Consider the following 20782-nt stretch of genomic DNA (forward strand, 5'->3'; position numbering starts at 1 on the left):
CTAATAGGAATTAAACAAGAATCCCCACTGAGCGTCCCGTCATTCAATGCTTGTGCACTGTCTGATATTATAAAACATGCAGCAGAATTTGCTCTTTAATAATGTTAAATGATGGAGTTGATACAGGAATGTATCAGTGGATTCATTATGAGAAGCAGGGGTGAGCATCCCCCGGGCTCAGGGTGGTCATTTATTAAGAGTTCAATGGCAAAATAGGTTTTAAAAATCAATCTCTCCTTCACTAGGTGCCATAATCACATGAACATTGTCTTTTTACATACATTTGATGTCAGGTCTGAATCAAGCAGTAAAGAACATGTAAAAGTCACCATTTGTCTAAATGACAACTTACCATTACTTTGACATATAAATGAAGCCAGCATGTTAGAAAAGGACCAAATATTAGCATGATGATTAATAACGATATAATGTATGTTAACAACAAGCCTTTAATGTGGGTGCTTTTAAAGCTTCTTAAAACCCAATATAATCCAAAATGAACACGGTTGCAGACACCAAGGCCGACAGTAGGCGTGATTCTGTTTATAATACATTAAGTGTCCACATGAGGGGACGTTTTCTCACATTTACAGTTGGTGCATTCATTCATTTTATGGCCGCATGTAGACTTATGCACTTATGAGAAGAACATAGCCTAAATGTCCATCTTCTGTACCTAAGTTTATGGTTTCTGTACAAGTAATTTCTTTTACTGTTGACTGTGTTTGTATGATAACACAGTAACTGTGCATTAGTGTTTTCAGGGCATAGCGGTACCCGCTGAGTCATACTCTTCAACAAAAGAAGTCTGCTCATGCCTCAGTTGGGGTTGTGACCCGTAGTTTAAGAAACCAGGCCTTAGAGGGATTATGGGATGTTGATGTGTTTATACAGTATATCTTGCATTTAAGCGAGCTAGGTTATACAGAAGGGATCAGCATGAAGAAACATTATCTTCTCTTAAACCCCTCTGTTGTAAACTTGGCAGATTTGATATGCCAACACACACGCACTACATGCTGGCACATTATCAGCTGCTGACCAAATGTGACCTGATGGTAGGCACTAGTTATACATCATAACTCTATTTCTAAGTACATAGGCTGAGCCCTCTGATATGTATCCCATTGAAACAGTTTGACATGTTGGGATGTAAGATAATTCTTTTACTTGCAGAGAGTTAGATGAGATACCACTCTCATATCTGTCTGTTAGATATGAAGCTCTAGCTAGCAACTGGTTAGCTTAGCTTAGCATAAAGACTGGAAACGGGGAAACAGCCAGCCCGGCTAAGTCCACAGGTAACAAAATCTGCCTACAAGCGCCTCCAAAGTTAGCCAAGCAAGGTGTTATTTTATACTTTGTTTAATCGTACAAAAACCAAAGTGTATAAAAGACAATTTCTGGTTTTTACAGGGGGTTATGTGCAAGATTTCTTTGGTGCGATCAGTGAGTTTTGTCCTTGTCCTCAAATCACTGTGCTTGACCAACAAATAGTTCCGCAGTGGCCTTTAGAGATGCTAGTAGGTGGATTTTGTTACCTTAGGACAGAGCCAGGCTAGCTCGGTTTCTTCCTGCTTTCAGTCTTTATGCTAAGCAAAGATAACGGGCTGCTGTATAGACATGTGAGAGTTGTAGATCCTCTCATCTAGAAGACATCTCCAGCTCTCTGTGTTTCAGCAGGGCAAGGCATATAATTAAAGACCCTTCCCACCCCAGTCAGCACCTGTTCAACCTCCTGCCCTCTGGCAGGCGGTACGGGTGCATAAAGAGACAAACAGACTCAAAAACAGTTTCTTCCCCTGGGCCATCAGAACTCCTAATTCCTGCAAATAACATTACCTGGCAACATGGAAAATCTTTTAAATATGAAATGCATTGCTATTTTATCCCATCACTGACCCCCTCTCATGTGCAGTTCTTATATTTTATTTATCTATTTATTTAAATCTTACGTCCTGAATGTATGTGATGTCTTGTTTTGTTTTTATTGTTAAAACTGTCTTTCACTGAACAGAAGAACTCTCCAAATTTCATTGTATGTTACCATGTTCAATATAAATAAAGGATATCCATCTATCCATCTATCAAACTCTGGGCAAAAAAAAAAAATAATTTCAAAAATTGCATAAATCTTTCACCTATACTAAAATGTGCATTTATGTGCTCAGCCAATCAGGATGAACCTAGTCAATCCCATGGGGGCTGGATGAGGATTACTAACTCTTCAGTGACTCGTGGAACAGAGAGGGAACTCCTTAAAGGGGTTACCACATATACTGTAAACATCCTGACCGCCTGTGTACAGTCAGACAAGGATGACTTAGAGCCCCCACGGGCCCCACACAGGTACGTATAAAAGCATACACACGTCATCATCCTTTGGACACATTTGCCATTTCCAAACCTTTACTTAACCAAGAAAATGAGCTAACAGCACATTATTCATTATAATTGCCTGGGGGAGTAGATGCAGAGGAGGGGAAGCTCTAGACATTCAAACATCGGGAGCTGCCCAGTGCGATGAGAACAACTTCTCCCATGCTGATGCTCAACGACTTGCTCAAGGGCAGCGGAGGGGGAGGAAACACTGTTACTCATGCGTCCTCCTACACACATTTTGTTCTAGCCAGTCTGTGGATTCAAGAACAACCAAAAAAGGTTCTGTAACCTTTACGTGGCTGTTTCTCCCCCCTCTAAACATGTAGGCAGCTATACCTCACTTACAGTGTATCTTCCAACCACAAAAAGTGTCAACGTAAGTCTAACAAATTCATTTTTTATGAGCTGTGGGATATAAATTCCCACATCAATATATTCCCTGTACAACACAATGCATTTCTGTGCGGGACGGTGTGATCTGTTTGGCAGCATGTAGCATGTTTTCTGTGGTACCTGGCATGGGCTGCTGTCCAGTCATGCTTATCGGAGGCATTCCCAGGTTGCTCATGGCTGTTGCCCAGGCGCTGGGGTCTGACATAGGCATTGTCATGGAGTTAGAAGCCACGGTCATGTTATGGTTTGCAACTGGAGAGAGAGACACACAAGAGGAAAGAAAGAGTGAGATTTAAAATTCCGTTTTAGGCTCATTATTCGTGTTCCCCAAAAAAAAAAAAAGATATGCATTGATTTAGATGGGTTAAAGGAAAGCCCAGGGTCAAAACCATAATTACATTTAAGGTGGCTTTCTTTTGTGACAAAATTTCACACCTCACTGACACGAGTGCTTGTGATCTCCACCCCGTTTCAATTCTGTCACCCTGCTTTCAGTCTAACAGCCAAAACACACTGGGCGCGTAAGCGTCACATATAGCAGCGTAGCTATTTTTATTTCGACGCCAATGTTATACACACACACACACACACACACACACACTACAATTACCACAGTTTTCCCCACTGAGCCTGTCTCTTTCTATCAGAGAGAGAGAGAGAGGAGAGAGAGAGAGAGAGAGAGAGAGAGGAGAGAGAGAGAGAGAGAGAGAGAGAAAGAAAGCAAGCAAGAAAGAAAGAAAGAGAGCGAGAGAGAGAGAGAGAGAGAGAGAGAGAGAGAGAGGTTCAACAGCCTGGCCTCTTGGCACTTATATATATATATATATATATATTTGGGCTGTCAAAATAACGCGTTAATTTCGATGAATTAATCTGAGAAAAAAATAACGCAGATTAATCCATTCCATATTGACGTTTGACCCGGAGCCGTTCTAGCCACCATTGGACTGTAAAATGAAGGAGGGAGACGAGAATGTGCTGCCTGGATCATTGATTGGAACATTTACTTGTAAAAATCTTCTTCCTGCCAACCCTGGCTACCGAAATCTGGTGCCACTGATATGTCTGCGCTTCTCTCTGATGCTCTGAAACAGACGATAGCCTACAGGCAACACAAACACCGCTGCACGTGACGCTAGTTAACACTATACTCGACAGCAGCTAACGTTAGCCTACCGCTAGCTAGTAGCTGGATTAAACACGGTTAAAATGCTGACAGCTAACGCTAAACGGTGTAAAGTTTGACTGTGTTTTACCAAATAATTTCTAATAAGGGAAGAAGTTCCACTCCCTCGTTACTTCCGGCTTCTGAACTGGTTGCAGTTCCACCAGAGTTCCATATAGGGGGCGCTCACAGGCCAGTGCAGAATGAATGGGACTCTATGGAGCTATACCCCTAAAAATCCACTTTTCTTAAGATATCATTTTTTGTCTAGTAATTTGAATGTTGCATTCGAAAGTGGAGGCTAAGAAAATACACACTGCTGGGTGTTAGATTTTTTTAAAGTGGCTCTTTTGTTCCAAAAAGCCTTTTAAAATGTCAATGACGTAATACACATATACGGCCAGAGATACTGCTTTACGGCAAGCTCTGAGTCGCTTCCTTTGTTCTCTCGAAGCATCGACAACACAGCTGACAGATAAGGCTCTCCCTGTCAATACACATGCTAGAAAGAAGTTTGCTAATGTTTTAAAGACCACACCGAAATATTCACTCTGACATTCTGGTTCTGCTTCGGATGCCGTCAAGCGGGATCTCCGATCCAAATCAGTCCTTCACTGACCAATCAGCATTCATTAGTAGAATACTAGCGTGTTATGGGCAACAACGACTCAACCTGTAAGAAATCGAAAGGACATGAGTACTCGTGCATTCAACTTTCAACCTATAATCCATGTTGAACTTGCAGAAAATACAATCAAATCTGAGGTTTCTCAATGACAATCAGGCGAAAGAGACAAATTTAGCCGTCTAGCTCCATAGAGTCCCATTCATTTTGCACTGGACCAAGATCACCCCCAGTGGAACTCTGGTGGAACTGCAACCAAATTCGGTACAATGGGGCTGAATAGGGAGTGAAACGACTTTCCGTAGACGGGCTTTGGTTTTACTGTAGAGGATTCAACACGTATGTAACAATCTGCAGCTGCCATCGGAAAAACAACACAGACGGTGCGTTCAATGAAACTGGTAAACTACAGCCTCGTGGTGCATTTGAAGTTATTGTAAATGTCCTTTTCCCATCTGGTAGTTGTTTTTGTCATTCAACAGCAATTTACTAGTGAAATAATTGTATTGTCATACATTATTATTAAATCATTTAATTTTGACCATATGGCCTTAGCAATAAACAAGCCGTTCTTTAATGTCACCGACTGTTGTCTAGTACCCTTTTTTTTTCGGTTCAGGCACCGTTAATTATGTATGCGATTAATTTCAATTAATTAATCACAGAGTATGTAATTAATTAGATTAAATTTTTTAATCGATTGACAGCCCTAATATATATATATAGATATATATATATATCTATATATATATATTATTTTTAAGAAGTTAAAGAAACCTTAAAAAATGTATAATTAATTAATGTATAATAAATAAATTACATGTTTTTGCTGATACTTTTAATAATGAATGGAGCAGATGTACGATAAATCATTGTCTGATCTTTGTTTCATTGGCAACATGGTATCACTTGAGATCTTCTATTTAAGTTCACTCTGACACTTCGCTTTGAGTAGCAGTTTCTTGATAAATGTGTTATATTCCTCACACGTAAAACATTTTCAACTTCTGAATTGACCTTTTACAGTAGTGGAATTATTTAGTTTAATAAATACAAGACCTGACCAAAGTTAAACTTGACACACAATACACAAAGGCATAAAGCAGTGTACATATAACATTGCCTCAGAGCAAAGTATAAATGCAGACATTTTATCTGAGGCATAAAACACTGACAATTCTCCAACCTACCACTACAAATACACATCAGCTGCCACACAAAACCTCAGGCTTGTGGTTTTCTGCCAAATCCTAAGTCTTGCATAGAAAAGCAAATTCAGATCCCCATAGATAAAAACCCTGCAGTAAAGTCAACAAGAACACATCATGCATTCACCGGCAGCTCATTCTCCTGATCTGTAGTTCATATCACAGCTCTAAGTACTCTTACAACTCTTGCTGGTTGAGCTCCTGCTCAGACCTGTAAATTACCAAGCTGCAGCGGCTGCTGGCTGAGCCACAAGCCTGTCCTCCTTTTTCCTGACACTTAGTTTAACTGTGGTAACCCAAACCAGCACTGAACAGCAATGGAATTTTACACCTTAAAAAAAGTTTTTCTCAACTGCTGGTTTATTTCTACTCACAGTGTGTGTGTGCGGTCCCTGGCAAATTCACTCTCCCACTGACAGAACACCACCAAGAAGCTTCTTGTGCTGCTTTTCTTCAAATATGCTGGAGAGATGTTTACAAACAAAGCAGCAATATGTTTTCCACAGGACATAAACATGATAGTGTAATTATGATATTTTAATCATAAACATTTCAAGGACCCCAACAGCTTGACTAGTTATATGTAATTGTTATGATTAAGGCTGTAATTAACTAGCAGCTTTGCATTTGATAGCCTTATAGGCAATAGTATAGGCTTTGACAAAAGCGAAACTATCAGTATCAGCATGCTTGTCATATAGCAACAGGCCTGTTTTACATTGCCTTTCATTCTGCTTATTAATATTCTTCTAAAAATTCCACTAACACAACAACAGCGTCCCTGCTCAGACCCACTCTATGTTACCATGGAGAGGTCCGATAACGCACTGATTGCTGTGGTGTCGCAATGTTAATGTTCCCGACAGGAGCTTCACAGGCCTGTTAACTGCTTACAACCCTATTAGCTGTCCTGCTGACTGGGTGGCAGTACACTCAGAGGAGAGATAATACAGTGGGAGGAGAGGAGTGGTAAAACATAAAGCTTTACTACACATCCATGATCGCTGTGATGCAGGTTTACAACACAGGGAGTGATAGGAGTCCAAAAACTAATGCAGGGTTTAACAATAGACTGGTAGTAGAATGCTGATTTGGACTGGAAAAGAGGTCAGAAATTGGCCCAGTTGGGCATGTGCCCAGAAATAGTTTCCTGACTACTATTTCTCACCTTGTGACGCTGTTATCTTTCCTCTGCGATCTGCCCACTCTCCACTTTCTTACATCTTTTTTAACAAACAAGATTGCGTGCCAGCTCAGAGTTAGTCAGAGCGTGGTGTGGTGCATTTGAGGGGGCTGCTACTTTTGAATACAAAGCAAGAAAAGCATCAGTTACCCATTAGATGAAAACGATGAATCAATCATCACGAGGTTTGTACCATTTGTCAGCAATAAGGTGCTCAGAGCTGGCTAAGTTGCCAAATACACATGCCAATAATGGCAACAAATGCCAGCAAATGTTGGCAGTAACACCTACACTAAGCCTGAGTGATTGTAAAGTGACTAGTTGACAACCATCTTCAGTAACTGAATAATGTGTTAGCAAGATGACTATGCACTCTTGGTTTGTATTTGCAATCACACAAGCCATTAGTAAGTCAACTTAGTTGGCACCACTATAGTACAACATGTTTACATATCAAGCCATCAATCTTAAACTATTTATCCTTCATTACATTCTTTAAATTGAGCTACTGTATAAAAAACACAATATTAGTTATATAAATTGTTTACAATGCCAAACTGGAGCTTTTAACTCCCATCTCCCAACATAAACAACCACCTGTTATCACATGACCAAAGTTCCATGCTAGGTGGAATTACATTACCCATGTTCAATTGTCAAGAAAATTTTAAACAAACTTTTGAAATGTTGAAAAAAAAAAAATGCAAATTAGGTGTGAATCCATCAACTGGTTTGGAGCTAGAGCTTAGATCGGGCCCAAAAAATCAAGGCCGACCCTACCCGAGCCCGTTGCGTGGATCCGAAAGATGAAACGTAAAAAAAAACTCTAACCTAAACTCGACCCTATAGCTGCTCCCGGCCCGAGGATAGCGGCGGAAAATATTGGCCGGGCTCGGGCTTGGGCAGAGAATCTAAACTCTATTTGGAGCGAATAATCTAGGCTACAGCGTAGATTCGACAGAAGGTGGCGCTATAGGCTACGCATGGCTGTAATCCGCCAGTAAACGGAGTTGAAGAAGTAGAGGTTGCTAACCAGAAACAAAACAAGTCACCTAATTGGCCAACCCATTTACGAGAGAAAATGGAGAGAGGTCTTCAGGAATTTGGTTCAATTGGGCAGGTTTTAATTGTTCTTTCATGAAAGCTAGTATTGGCTATGTTTTATGCTGTCCGGAGACAAATACATGTTCTGGGAATATCCATGAAGACACCGACAACAGAAACAGCTGATCAGCCATGTGAGTTAAATGTTCGTCAGAACTTATTTGGCAAAGGCGTTTTAATATCACATTTAGTACATCAACTTGTTTTCGACAAAGGCAAAAACCCTTCAAGTAAACGTAAAAACTTTATTGCACAAATTGAGTAAGTCTAATTGAATGTTGATGTTTCCATCTAGCTTTTTTAATGACATACTTCAAAATGTGCATAGAAGTAGGTGAATGGAAACAAGGCTATACTGAGGTATCTCCATGACAAAATGAGCAAACTCAATCTGCTGAAGAAGCTATGGTTAAAAGTTAACAAAAGCTAGTAAGTGGACCTTGAGCTAAGATTATTTATCAAACTTATTTTTGGTCATGGTCTGAGTTTACACAAATGTGGTGTTAACCATCTCTGTGCCCTAATGTACAATTAATAAAAGAACACAAGTAAATTACTGTTTTATGTATGCCTTCAGAAAATATATAAGAAGCTCTTTCTCTGAAATGAAATTTGGATTTTTTTTTAAAGATGGCCTACTCTCTGTATTGGTGTATAAACCTTCCTCACATGGTGGCACTCTACTTGTTCAAATAATTTTCGAATGGACCTCATGAATCATTCCTTTTGCCTAAATATCTCATTTGAAGCACTCAAACATGATGGTTTCAATGTCACTGATGCACAAAGTAATTGGATCCATTTCTCTAGTTGCTTTAAGATTTGGTAGCTGTATTTTGCACAACTCAATTACTGTGTTTTTATGAGAGATCTTTGCTGATCAGTTAACTTTTGATGGAGAACAGCTGCCCTTTTGTATCTATAGAAAGAACAAATCAGGTAAAATTGCACAAACTGCACCAAAACCATGTGCATCTCAATACAATAAAGACAAACATAGACAACAAACATAAACATAGATTGCAAACAATTTAATATTACACCAGCACAGTCATCTCTAAAAGAGTGTATCTGCATCTATTTGATGTTATTTGATCGGTCAGATATTTGTTTTTCATTTCATCATGCTCAAATCCAGGGCTGTAGTCAAGACCACCTTTGTCGAGTCCAAGACCTGGACTAGTCGAGTCCGAGTCAAGACCGAGTCCAGGACAGAAATAAAAAAGTGTTATGCATGACAGTATCAAGACAATCATTTTGGGTTATTTGTGTATATAAAAGCAAAAACAGTGTCACAACACCCAGGATTTGTAAGTATAGCCATTCCCCTTGATATCATATAATCTAATCTAGAGAAAGAAAACAGAATGACATATGGTGATACCTCATAATAGCAGTGTTAGAACTGATACAAACACCAATCCACTACTATTACCACTGCTAGGTACTAGTACTGAGCATTTGAGCAAATGAATGACAATATAATATAGCCTCACTCCAGATGTAGTGCAGAAAAGAAGTGACCAGTATTACAGAGTGTACCCCTATGGTTGGTTTATGCCTTCCCTAAAAAAATATTATATGTTATTTGGACGTGGGTTAATAGGAAAGACATGGTTATTTTCAGAAAACATTAAAGTTTGGTTAAACAACAATGAACAGAGTGTAATTTGACATATGTTCTTTTTATTTGAGACAAAGTTCTGAATTTTAAAATAAATCCATCAGGAAGTTGTTTAGGGAAGGAACAGGTTGGGACACACATACAGTATACTCAACAGTACAAGCATTTGTACACCGTTGTATCCTTCAAAAGGCACGATATGTGTGTCTCCATTTCAAACATCAATGCAGGTTGACTGCTTTTAGCAGCAGAGGTTGATCGTGGGCGACAATACTGTCGTGGTTAGCTCGCTGAAACTCTACTGCCGAAGTTGCTGGCTGGGTCGGTAACGTTAACTAATGTCCGCTAGCATAAGTACAGGCTAACTATAGCCAGTTAGCTTTGTGTGTAACATAACAAAAACCCACCCATCTCGTAGGAGCAAAGCTTAATATTTCATTCAATAAAATTATGGTACAAAAGGAGAACTAACGCCACAGGTCTTATATTGACAACGTGGACGCAGATATAGGAAACTCCGAAGGCAGTCGTAATATTTACCTAGCAGGCTAGGCTAACGCTGTTGCGCTAACGTTAGCAAACATTGGCGTAGCGTTAGCTAGCTGTCTAAACTTGTGAAAAGCCGAACAACATCCCCGCCCAAGCTGTGTTTCACTTTCCCTCCAATATTATTATAAACATAATAAAGACACCTGGACTCGGTCAAGACCAAAAGCCATATTTGGCAAGACCAGTGGCCGAGACCGAGACAAGTCCGAGTCCAAATACCTGCGAGTCCGAGACAAGTCCGATACCATAGAAAAACGGTCTCAAGACTGGACTCAAGTACTACAGCCCTGCTCAAATCCTACATCAACTGTCAGAAACAAGAGACAGTCCCAGTCAGTAATGTGCAAAACCAATTCACCCAAAGAGCCATCTTCATTCTATGAAGCTATGTGTCTCATTAACGGAGTTACGGTTGAAAGCCCCTTACTTTTAAGCTGGTGATTCAAGGGGAGATTGTTATAACAGGGTCAAGGTGAAGACAAAGTCTTAAAGATACTGATAATGAGTCGAAATGCATAAAGTGAGAGGCATCTGGGACATTTTTCATATGAGTCTCAGCTGGTTGCCACTATTTGAGTTTGGTTTGTCCAATTTAACATGCGGTACCATGCTGTTCAATGGAATTATTTCTGTGAGTCATGAATGATTAATTCAGATTGACTCAGACAACGAAAAAGTCATTGAGAGACCAGAAAATAATGTTGTGTTAATTAATGTGAAAACTCAGTGGGAGTAATACTCCCACTGAGTGTGCATTAATTGCATTAATTATTAAATATACAGTTTAAGCAACAGGTAGGAACTTTAAGGTTCAGTATTCCTTTTTTTAATCTTGCGTCTGCATGCTCACAGAGTGTTTGAACTTAAACTGCTCTTCAATGAAGCTGCAGCTCACAGTTAACAGATAAACAGATAGTTAACAGATAAAAAGCCTTCTTTCATCTGTCTGCTTCTCTTGTGATTGGCACAATTAATACATGCATGCAGGATTATGACTTTTGACAAGGTGTCTGCAATATTTGGACTTTTAAGTTTATTATGTCATGTATGCTTTTATAATAATTGATATTGACAGGTCCTTCTGAATAGACTCTGTCTGGTTAAAATTAATTTGATGGGAAGTTGATTCCCCCTGTGCCCCAGAGTCATGAGCTCGTGAACTCTGAGGATTGATTTCAGACTAAGGCTTTACTGATCCCCCGGACTCTCCTGATTGGCCTTTAGCTCCACTAAACGCTCCCTCAGGGGAGTGAGGCTGATGGGAAATGAAGCCATTTTAAGGCCTATTGGCTGTAAACCTCCCTATCGAGAGTGAGAAGTTGGGGACCATTTTGTTAACAATGAACAAGCTTTCAATAGCAAACCACTATCGTAAAGCCAGAGGCGGAAAAGAGGGAGAAGTTTGACTGAGATAGGGAGAGAGAAACAAAGGGGGAAAGCTGATGACAGAAGTACAGTATAATAAATAAATAAATAACAGGCAATATCTGTTGGCTCTGTCGGATCTGTTTGAAATACATAGAACTGCATTACTCTATGTATAAGCAATTTTTTTTTTTTAAATACAAATAAATAAAACACCCCATTCCCAACCCAAATAAGCAGAGGAAATTGCACAATATGTCACATAATTCAGCATATACATAGTCTAAAAGAAAATGTGTATAAGAGAATTTGTTTGAATTCACATAATTCGGGTAGTGGGGGTGTAGAACTTTATGCAGTATTAGTTAGTTGAGGTAAGGCGACATTTGATCATTTACATGGAAAGAGAAACCCTTAGGAGGAATCCTTAATCATGAAAACACATAGCAGGCACAATAAAATGCACGGATTGCAAAACTGCCTTCTAGTAGTGGATGGCTTTTTGACCTTACTGAGAGTGTGTGTGCGTGTGTGTCTTTATACATCCTCCTCACCTACAGACAACATCAGCACAACCAAGCAAGTAAAACTACATCAGCACAAAACTCGAATCATCAACAGGAGCAATCCATCACAAATTTAACTGGAGTCAGAGTGGAGTGTGTCCATGTGAAAACAACTGTAATGAAAGATTGAACTCTCACACCAATCTCATTAAACATTTTGTATTTACAGTAGTTTTTGGGCAGCCCAGGACGTTTTTCTATAAGAAAAAGTCACTGAAAAACGTTGTTAATGAACATTTTGTGATGGCATTAAGTTTCCCACAAACTGGTAAATAGCTGCATAAGAACACAGTAATTTGTTTAACATATTACTGCCCGCACACACACAGAAAAGTAAACACACAGCTGCTCTTACACAATTTTCAATATACATGTATGCTCGTCAATCAAACACTCCACGTTCTTCCCTGGTGCACAAACAGACACAAATTATTCATGTTTTATATCTTCCCTTCCTCACTGCTTTGATCTGTTACTTACAGCACAATAAAACCAGCGGGGGTCAACTAATTAGAGCTGTGTTGTGTAAAACCTACAATCTATCATTATATATAGAGCTTGGGATTGCATAAGCACAAGAAGAAAAAAAAAACACAAGCAAAAGAAGCTGTGTCATGTACAGTATGGAGTGTAGGTAGCACCACAACCACCAGACTTATTATTACTGTAACAGGGATTGCATCTGCCGGCACAACATGCACATCAGTTATGTAATGCATTAAACTAACTGTAATGCATCCGCTCAAAAATTGAAAAACTACAAAATCTGGATCTGTGTTGACCACATATTTCTGTGTGAACAAAAATTCTGCCATGTAGAGTAATTTTCTGAAAGGAATGATTTTCTAATTATAAATAATCTATCTTGTCTGTTCTTTTTAGATGACAAAAATACATTATGCAAGATCCGGTTCTGGTTCCATTTATTTATCATTTATTAAACTTTTCTTTCTAAATGAGAATTGTTAGAAAGGCAGACATACAAGGAGAACGACTTCCTAAGGCATACGCTTTTGTGGTTGTAAGCAATTCCCTTTTCTATATATCAAAGGTCCATTTTTAGATGAGTGGAACACAAATTCTCTTCTTGCTTTGTGTTTTCAGTGGGCAGCATTTGTCCATACATTGAAGCAGGATCTTTCTTTTTATTGGGCTGAGGAGGCAGAGAGGGTGCAGATATTCCCTTGATGTTTGTGTGTGTGTGTGTGTGTGTGTGTGTGTGTGTGTGTGTGTGTGTGTGTGTGTGTGTGTGTGTGTGTGTGAGGGGGAGAGATAGCGAGAGAGGGAGATACATAGATAATAGACACAGGGAGAGAAAAGCCTGCGTTCTCTTACATCAATATAAATCTCCTCCACCTCTGCACTTCAAACAATCAGCAGTGCATTATGAGGTTAGAGATGGACATGATTGATTGATCATTTCTCCTTCTACCCTTGAATGTCTACTGCCAGCAAATGTGTCTTCATCCCCCACAATTAATCTAATCAGCCTTAATAAAAGCATCCATTACTAAGGCAGCGGCATCGACAGGAAGGGGCAGGATGTTTACTGATGAATAATCAAACACAGGAAGATACTGATTGGTCTTATGATCCAAACAACCTCCAAAGCTCCCACGTCACTGATCATGTATTCTGCCTGTGAGCTACTCCATGTTCTTTCAATCAAAGTGAACGTTCAGCCTGTAAACCAGCCAGTTTTATCTTAATCCTCCACAGTCAATGGTTCACAAAAGTACTCATAGGCAGATATACCATACTTGATTTCTCAGCATACAGTGCATACATACAAATATATTACATTAAGTTAAATGGCAATGGTGACTCACTTTCTACCACTGAATTTCCAACAGAATCAACACACAATTATTAAAATTTTAAATTTTTTAACACAAAACCTGCCATGGCTTACAGGGTTTATGTTCCCTCACCAGCTTAAATGTGGAAAACACAACTTCAGGCAATGTGAACACTGGGGAACAGGTAATTCTGCTATGTTCACACTCTGTTTTGTCTTTGATGAGTAAAACCACTCAGGCTAATACCTTCAGGAATCCAGCAAGAAAAACAAGTGAGTCTGGAGACACCACCTACGAAATTGTGAATATGCCGCAGACACAAATGTCTTTTATTTTAATAAACGGAGTAATAAATAAAAAACAAAACTTCTAAAAAAGTAATTCAGCAACCTGTAAGCAGCTGTGTTTTGGGACTTCTTCAGGTTTTGACATTTTATTTTCCATATTTTTTACTGCCAAAAATAATTTTTCATTTTCTAGGATGCCTGTGGCCCAGCTTGAGTCAGTTTCTGCTCTGACAACACAACCTGCTTAGCCCGCTCTATAACCACGAGAAATAAACAAGATTGCATGTGGGCAGTACTGCAGTGAGGGGGATAACATGCTATGTAGAGAATTTGTTGGGGCTGACAAAAAAGCATGTAGAGATTAGAGAAGTGGACTTGTGACTGAAAGCAACTTATTTGAATTTCTAGGTCAACAGGGAAAAATGTGGGGGGAGAGACAAAACAACTAATACTCTCACCTTCCTCAAATACCATCGATTAGGCCTTGATGAAGGTAACTTTATCGCCGGCTGCTGCAGTGGAGCTGCTTCAGGCCCAAAGGTGGAAGACTTGGCTGCTCAGTGTGAAAGTGTGCAGCATGAACTTAAAGGAACCAAGAGTAGGCATGTCCAGGCAAACTTTTACTGGTTGAATTAAGTAATTAAAGTAATTAAAAAATAAACCACCTTTATATTATAATTCTCTAGTACTTGAGTGCTGGACATATATATTTTCCTGTACACTGAAGTAGCATTTAAAGGATCTTCATTACCCACAAGCTAACATTAAATGGTCACCCCAAACTATTTGATTGGATACATTTATGTATACATCTCTTCTGCCCTCACTATGTGTAAAGGTTCACAGCTATGCAGAGAGCTAAACACACTTCCAATAAATGGTTGAAGACAGGAGTTGGCCATTAATCAGCAGTGAAAGATCAACATTAAGTCCAAAAGAACAACATAGTGATTAATCTATTACACAGAGTCCACAAAAGTAAAAGTGTAAAATAGTTAACCCAACAGTAAATTAACAGTTACTCAGAATGTTGTATAGCAATACATTAGCATCAGACAGCTAGCTGCTTGGTTTTTATCAGCAAAACTGACTAACGTTAGCTTATCTGTCTCTGGAGCTAGCACTGCCGCAGTTCACCAGTCGGCTGTTTTGGCTCATCTTCTAAAACCAGTGTAGCATTAAAACTTAAAACATGGTGGAATAAGCAAGCTAGCTAAGTAACTAGTCAGATATCCCCATTGATGTATTATTAGAAGGACGTCCCTGAAAAAAACATTGAATGTATTGTGATAAACAGTATATTCATCAATGTTTTGGCTGTTTTTCTGCCACCATAATGCATGCGCAACAACCAAAACTGTTCATCCTCTACCTAAATGACATTTGTAAAATATCAAATGTACTGTTTTTGCTGATGACACACATATTTCTTTGTTGCGGGGATGACTTTGATGATGTTATATTGTGTGGAAGTGTGGAGAAATACCTACAAAAGCACCTTACAAAATATTTGCACATTGCATAAAAGAGCAATCAGGATAATAAATAACACAGGGTGTTATGAGCACACTAGTCATCTGTTTTTGAATTCACATTTGCTGAAATTTATGGACATTGTTAAATTCAAAACTGCACAATTTGTTTAAAGTTAAAGAAAATAATTTACCATGTAACATACCCGCAATGTTTAATGATAGAGACGGGGGATATCATCTAAGAGGACAATGTATGTTTGTCTGAATGAGAAGAGTTACAAGTTCTTGGTCTGTTCTGCAGTTGCCAAATGCCATTGACAGTATTAAATACAGCACAACAGAGGAGATATGGACTTATATGTTATATACGAAATAGGGCTGTCAAACGATTCAATTTTCATAATCACGATTAATCGTTGAATTTCTATAGTTAATCGCGATTAATCGCATGTTTTATCACGATTAAAATTCTATTATTTTGCATTTCAGAACTGTTTTTAAGTGCATATTAACAATGGAAAGCAATTCTTACCAGTGTATCTTGACTGGGAATCAAATGAATGCAAAGAAAGTGACTTTATGAACTTGATTTTAAGATTTGTATTTGTTTATTATATATTTAATCTAGTCACACATTTGAATCTAGAGTCAATATTAGGGTTGGGTATTGTTTGGTTTGGGTACCAGTGCTAAAGCGGTACTTTTAAAACGGTACCGGTGCCTTAACGGTGCCTGAACCGATACTTTTTAAGAAAGTTAAAAAAAGAAGGGTACTAAACAGTTGGCGACATTAAAGAATGGCTTGTTTATTGCTAAGGCCATATCGTCAAAATTAAATGTTTAATAATAATGTAATCACTATAACAATAACTTATTTCACTAGTAAATAGCTGTTGAATGACAAAAACAACCACCAGATGGGAAAGGGGCATTCAACAACAACTTTGAATGCACCACGACGCTGTAAATTACCAGTTCCATTGAACGCACCGTCTGTGTTTTTCCGACAACAGCTGCAGATTGTTACATCCCGGTGTCAGAATCCTCTACAGCAGGGGTGTCAAACTCAGTTTCCCAGAACGGAGTAGCCAAGTGTAAAAGCCGAGTGGACAAACATTAAGCTTAGTGCTCTTTTTTATTTGAAACCAGCTGGTTTGGTGAATGCAGGTAAAAGCTGTGAATCACAAAGGGGAGAAGAAGGTACAGGGTGTTAAGAGAGGTGCTTAACCTCAAGACATGGGTTGAGCATAACAGGGTGTAATTTCACAGTGGGAAGAAGTAGATAGCAGATGTGCTTAGGATTTTGATTATTTCATTTTGATACTATACACTGATAGCGCAGACCAATTTATTTCCAGTGGTACTCATTTCCTTTACTTAAATAAATGTACTAATACATTGATGTCAAAAATCATTACTAAAAGTCCTGTTTTTTAAATGTTAATACAGAAGTATTATCAGCAAACATTTTTCTGATAATATTTCTGTAGGCTACTTAAAGTATCACATGTAAAAGTACTTATTATGCAGAATTGCTACTTTCAAAGTGGCTAAGTAGGCTCTATTATTCTGTTTTTATCACTAAAAATACATGTAAGAGCATTTTAAAGTTGTAGTTTGTCAATGTGGAGCCAGTTTTAGATATTTTGTATACTACTGGGTAGAAGAGTATATAATTCAAGGCCATCATATACTATTTATGTAAAACGTATCTAAATGTCAAATAAATGTAGTGGAATAAAAAGTACAGTATTTCCTTCTGACATGTAGTGGATTAAAAGTACCTCAAAACTGTACTTAAGTATAGTACTTGAGTTAATGTACTTCATTACTTTCCACCACTGTTAATTCTGCACACAATCAGGTTTGCATCTATACTGTACTGCCTTCCGGAGGTGTCTGCATTGGCTAAATCACAGCTGGCCAGTACCTTTTAAATACTCTCACTATGGCTGCTGAGAGAGAGTGCAGGAGAAGCAGTCAAGTAGATGTCTGCACACACAGTGGCGTATTCACAAGCTTGTACATGATTATCGGGTCACAGAGGTGTTTGGTAATTAAGTGGAGGAGCTCTGAGGTCCCGGAGCTGGTCAGCATCCATCCTGACAGGATGGATGCAGGAACAGGAAGAGCAGGCTGGTTAGCAAAGACAGCCACTTCCTGCTCCTGTCGCTCAAATCTCATTTCCCCTCCTGTCCTCCAGCTCCCTTTAGACCAACTGAGATTATGAGCTGTTCCTGCTGACTAGCCATGGTGGCTCTGTCGGTCTCTGGCAGTGATTGCATGTTTGCAGATGTGTGCGAGTGTGTGTTTCTCTGAGCAACACACCCTGGAAACAAACATGGTTGTCAATGGTTACACATCACCCGAATATAGTACCTTACAGCATTGTCTTCATAGAGTCATCAATCATTAAATCAGACATCCATAGACACGGAAACACACACACATAACCTTATTTTATGCCTAATTTAGTTTGTTTGAATTGCCTTTAACCCTCCAGGAAGGCTTCTCCCTTTGTTTTCCTTTCATTTTCCTGATATAAAGATGATGGACAAGCAAATATGGATTTATTTAGGGTCAATAAAAGACTCCAACTCATTTCGTCAAGAACGGGCTCTAAGCATATGGTACATCAAATACTAATCTAATCTTGCAAAGGAGCAATAAAAATTGGTTTGATTATACCTATTAAACATGTCACAGCTCAGTATGAGAAGATATTGGATGAACAACGATAGGCACACAGGTAATTACTATAGCAATGACTAGAACACCCTCCCATAGAAAAAGTAATTGGAAAAAGTTCCTGTTGTGTGTTCATAATCAGGGTGAAATATTCAGAAGCAGAATGACAGCAGGAGGCATGGCTTATATTTTACATTAATAAAACAAAATACACATTAAATCATGTAAATTTAACTATATGCGCTCCAAATCTCAAGCTGTGTGTAGAGAAATTACACATCAATTAAAGACAGCAACTTAAAGGTTCCCCTCATGCAATTCATAAGGCTCATCTATTATACAGTGAGTCAGAATTTGACTTGAGGATTCATCAGAGCGGTGTGATGTGTGCTGGATGATGCATTCAATGACATTTAGCCCTCCTGCTCAACAGCCAGTCAGTCATGAAGACAAAATGGATTCAGGCAGAAATAGAAAAAACCCTTATGGAAGAAAAAAAACAAGCCTGAAAGGAACAAAAAAAAACACTTAACGGGCAGAATAAAGTAAATAAGTCAATAAAGTCAAAAGAACAACAGCTGTCAAAAAATCTGCCATAAAGGGCTGCCAGTCAAAACAATCCCTCAGAGATGTGCAACAGAGAAAAAACTCTGCCTCTTGTCTTGTCACTCAGACAAATACAATTCTTTGGAGGGAACAACAAAAGGACAAAAACACTGAATAAGCTGTTGATTCTGGGTAATGTGGGAGACATAACAGCAGAACAGATGGGAAGAATGGCCAAAGCCCCACTTGTAACACATTCTGAATTTTACAAGTGAAAAAAATAAAAATTAATTAAAACGTGAAATTATTTCTTACTTATGTTTCTGTGCTTTAATTTTTTAACATCTTCAAACCATCCTTTAGGATTAGGAAAGGAGGGTATTCCCAAACATGTTTAAGGCTCCAGTGATGTGTTTCCCTACTTAAATACAAAAAGGATATAATGAGTTGTGGGACTACTGCATATGTGAGATATGGACAGAGATACATTACCTTAGTCAGAGCAACACATTCACATTGATTTCTAAGTTACAAAAAAAGAAGACAAAGACATTATTACAAATGTCTCTTCAGCCTATTTTAGGGCTATTGAATAGAAGAAAGAGTCAATTGGGAAACTCTTGCTGCTTACACCTCATTTCAAAATATGCCTGAACTTTGATGTGGCACACAATGGACGAAATTAATCAAAAGGCTCCACATTGAGTAAAGTCCCAGTAAAGGTCCTCTCCTCCTTCTAAGTGGGTGTCTGGGGAGAGGAGCAGCTGCTGTGATGTGGGCGTATGGTCAGAGATATTTATCTATACCATCTCTCTTTGTTTCCCTCCTCTCTCTTTGTTTCCTCCTCTATCTCTCTCTGTCTCTTACTCCCTGGCTTCTCTTTGAAGACGTCTCTTCAAAGTCATATGTTATTTGATTCAGAAGAGACTAGTGCTTTTAAAGGTCTTGCAATTATGGCTCCCTCACTCTTGTGTCTGAAATAAACTGCAGCAAAGTCTCTAAAAGGGGCAAATTAAACGTGCATGGAAGTACCCAATGGACGTGTTACATACATGTTCGGCACACAGCAAAGTCACACACTATGCACGCGCAACGAAGTGGATGTGGCAGTGCACCTCCCAGTGCTGCATCATTGGTGCTTCCTGAAGTGTACGTTACTATTGCTAGAAAGGTTTTTGTTTTCCAGTTGGTAAGTTGAGTCTATGGAGACTTGATGCATGGCCTTCAGCTGTAAACTTGAAGCTAACTACATTTATGAACACAATCCCAAACTATACACCACACTGCTGCAGGGAAAGCCAAATGTGCCATAAGATCAGGGCCAAATATAACATTAATGCTCTTCACTCCATCCATCTCTCTATCAGTGAGACTATTCCATCACTAAATACCAACTCCTAGCTGTCATCAAGATGAATGACTGTTAATAGTTCATTCCAGAACAAATGGCGATACGGGGACTAAGCAGCATTTATTGTCTCTCTTTTCACTCTCTCCTCCAAATTGCACACAACTTTACTAGCAAACTTTAATTACTTAACTGAGCAAGCTAAACTTGTAAACTTGCTAAATTTGTAGAGAAATTGCGAGAAGGTGAATTGGGAGATAGACGAAACAGAGAACACAATATATAAAACAAGGAGGAATAAGTGTATAACCCATAATCTTAGTTATAAAATCAAATGCAATTCAAATATGTGCACTGATTTGGTTTCTCTGAGACTTTATATGAGGCTGTTTCAGAGTTGAGGAGCAACAACAGCAAAAGCACAATCACCTTTAGTTTTCTTTTAGTCCTGAAGACCTGAGGATTCTCCCAGAGGTCT

General features: G+C 38.8%; 1 protein-coding gene across 5 annotated transcripts in view; it reads right to left on the reverse strand.

The window, feature by feature from the left end:
• Nucleotides 1-20782, reverse strand: part of LOC116052522 (ecto-NOX disulfide-thiol exchanger 2-like) — a 189264-nt gene that overhangs the window by 72943 nt on the left and 95539 nt on the right. For 3 of the 5 annotated variants that reach the window (XM_031303288.2, XM_031303287.2, XM_031303286.2), the window contains one exon: nucleotides 2896-3027. The exons of the other annotated variants lie outside the window; for them this stretch is intronic. In XM_031303288.2, coding sequence (XP_031159148.1) covers nucleotides 2896-3027 — 132 coding nt within the window. The remainder of the gene's footprint in view (nucleotides 1-2895; nucleotides 3028-20782) is intronic. 5 annotated transcript variants of the gene reach the window in all.

Source organism: Sander lucioperca, chromosome 1, assembly GCF_008315115.2.
Source record: "Sander lucioperca isolate FBNREF2018 chromosome 1, SLUC_FBN_1.2, whole genome shotgun sequence".
NCBI classification, from domain to species: Eukaryota; Metazoa; Chordata; class Actinopteri; order Perciformes; family Percidae; genus Sander; species Sander lucioperca.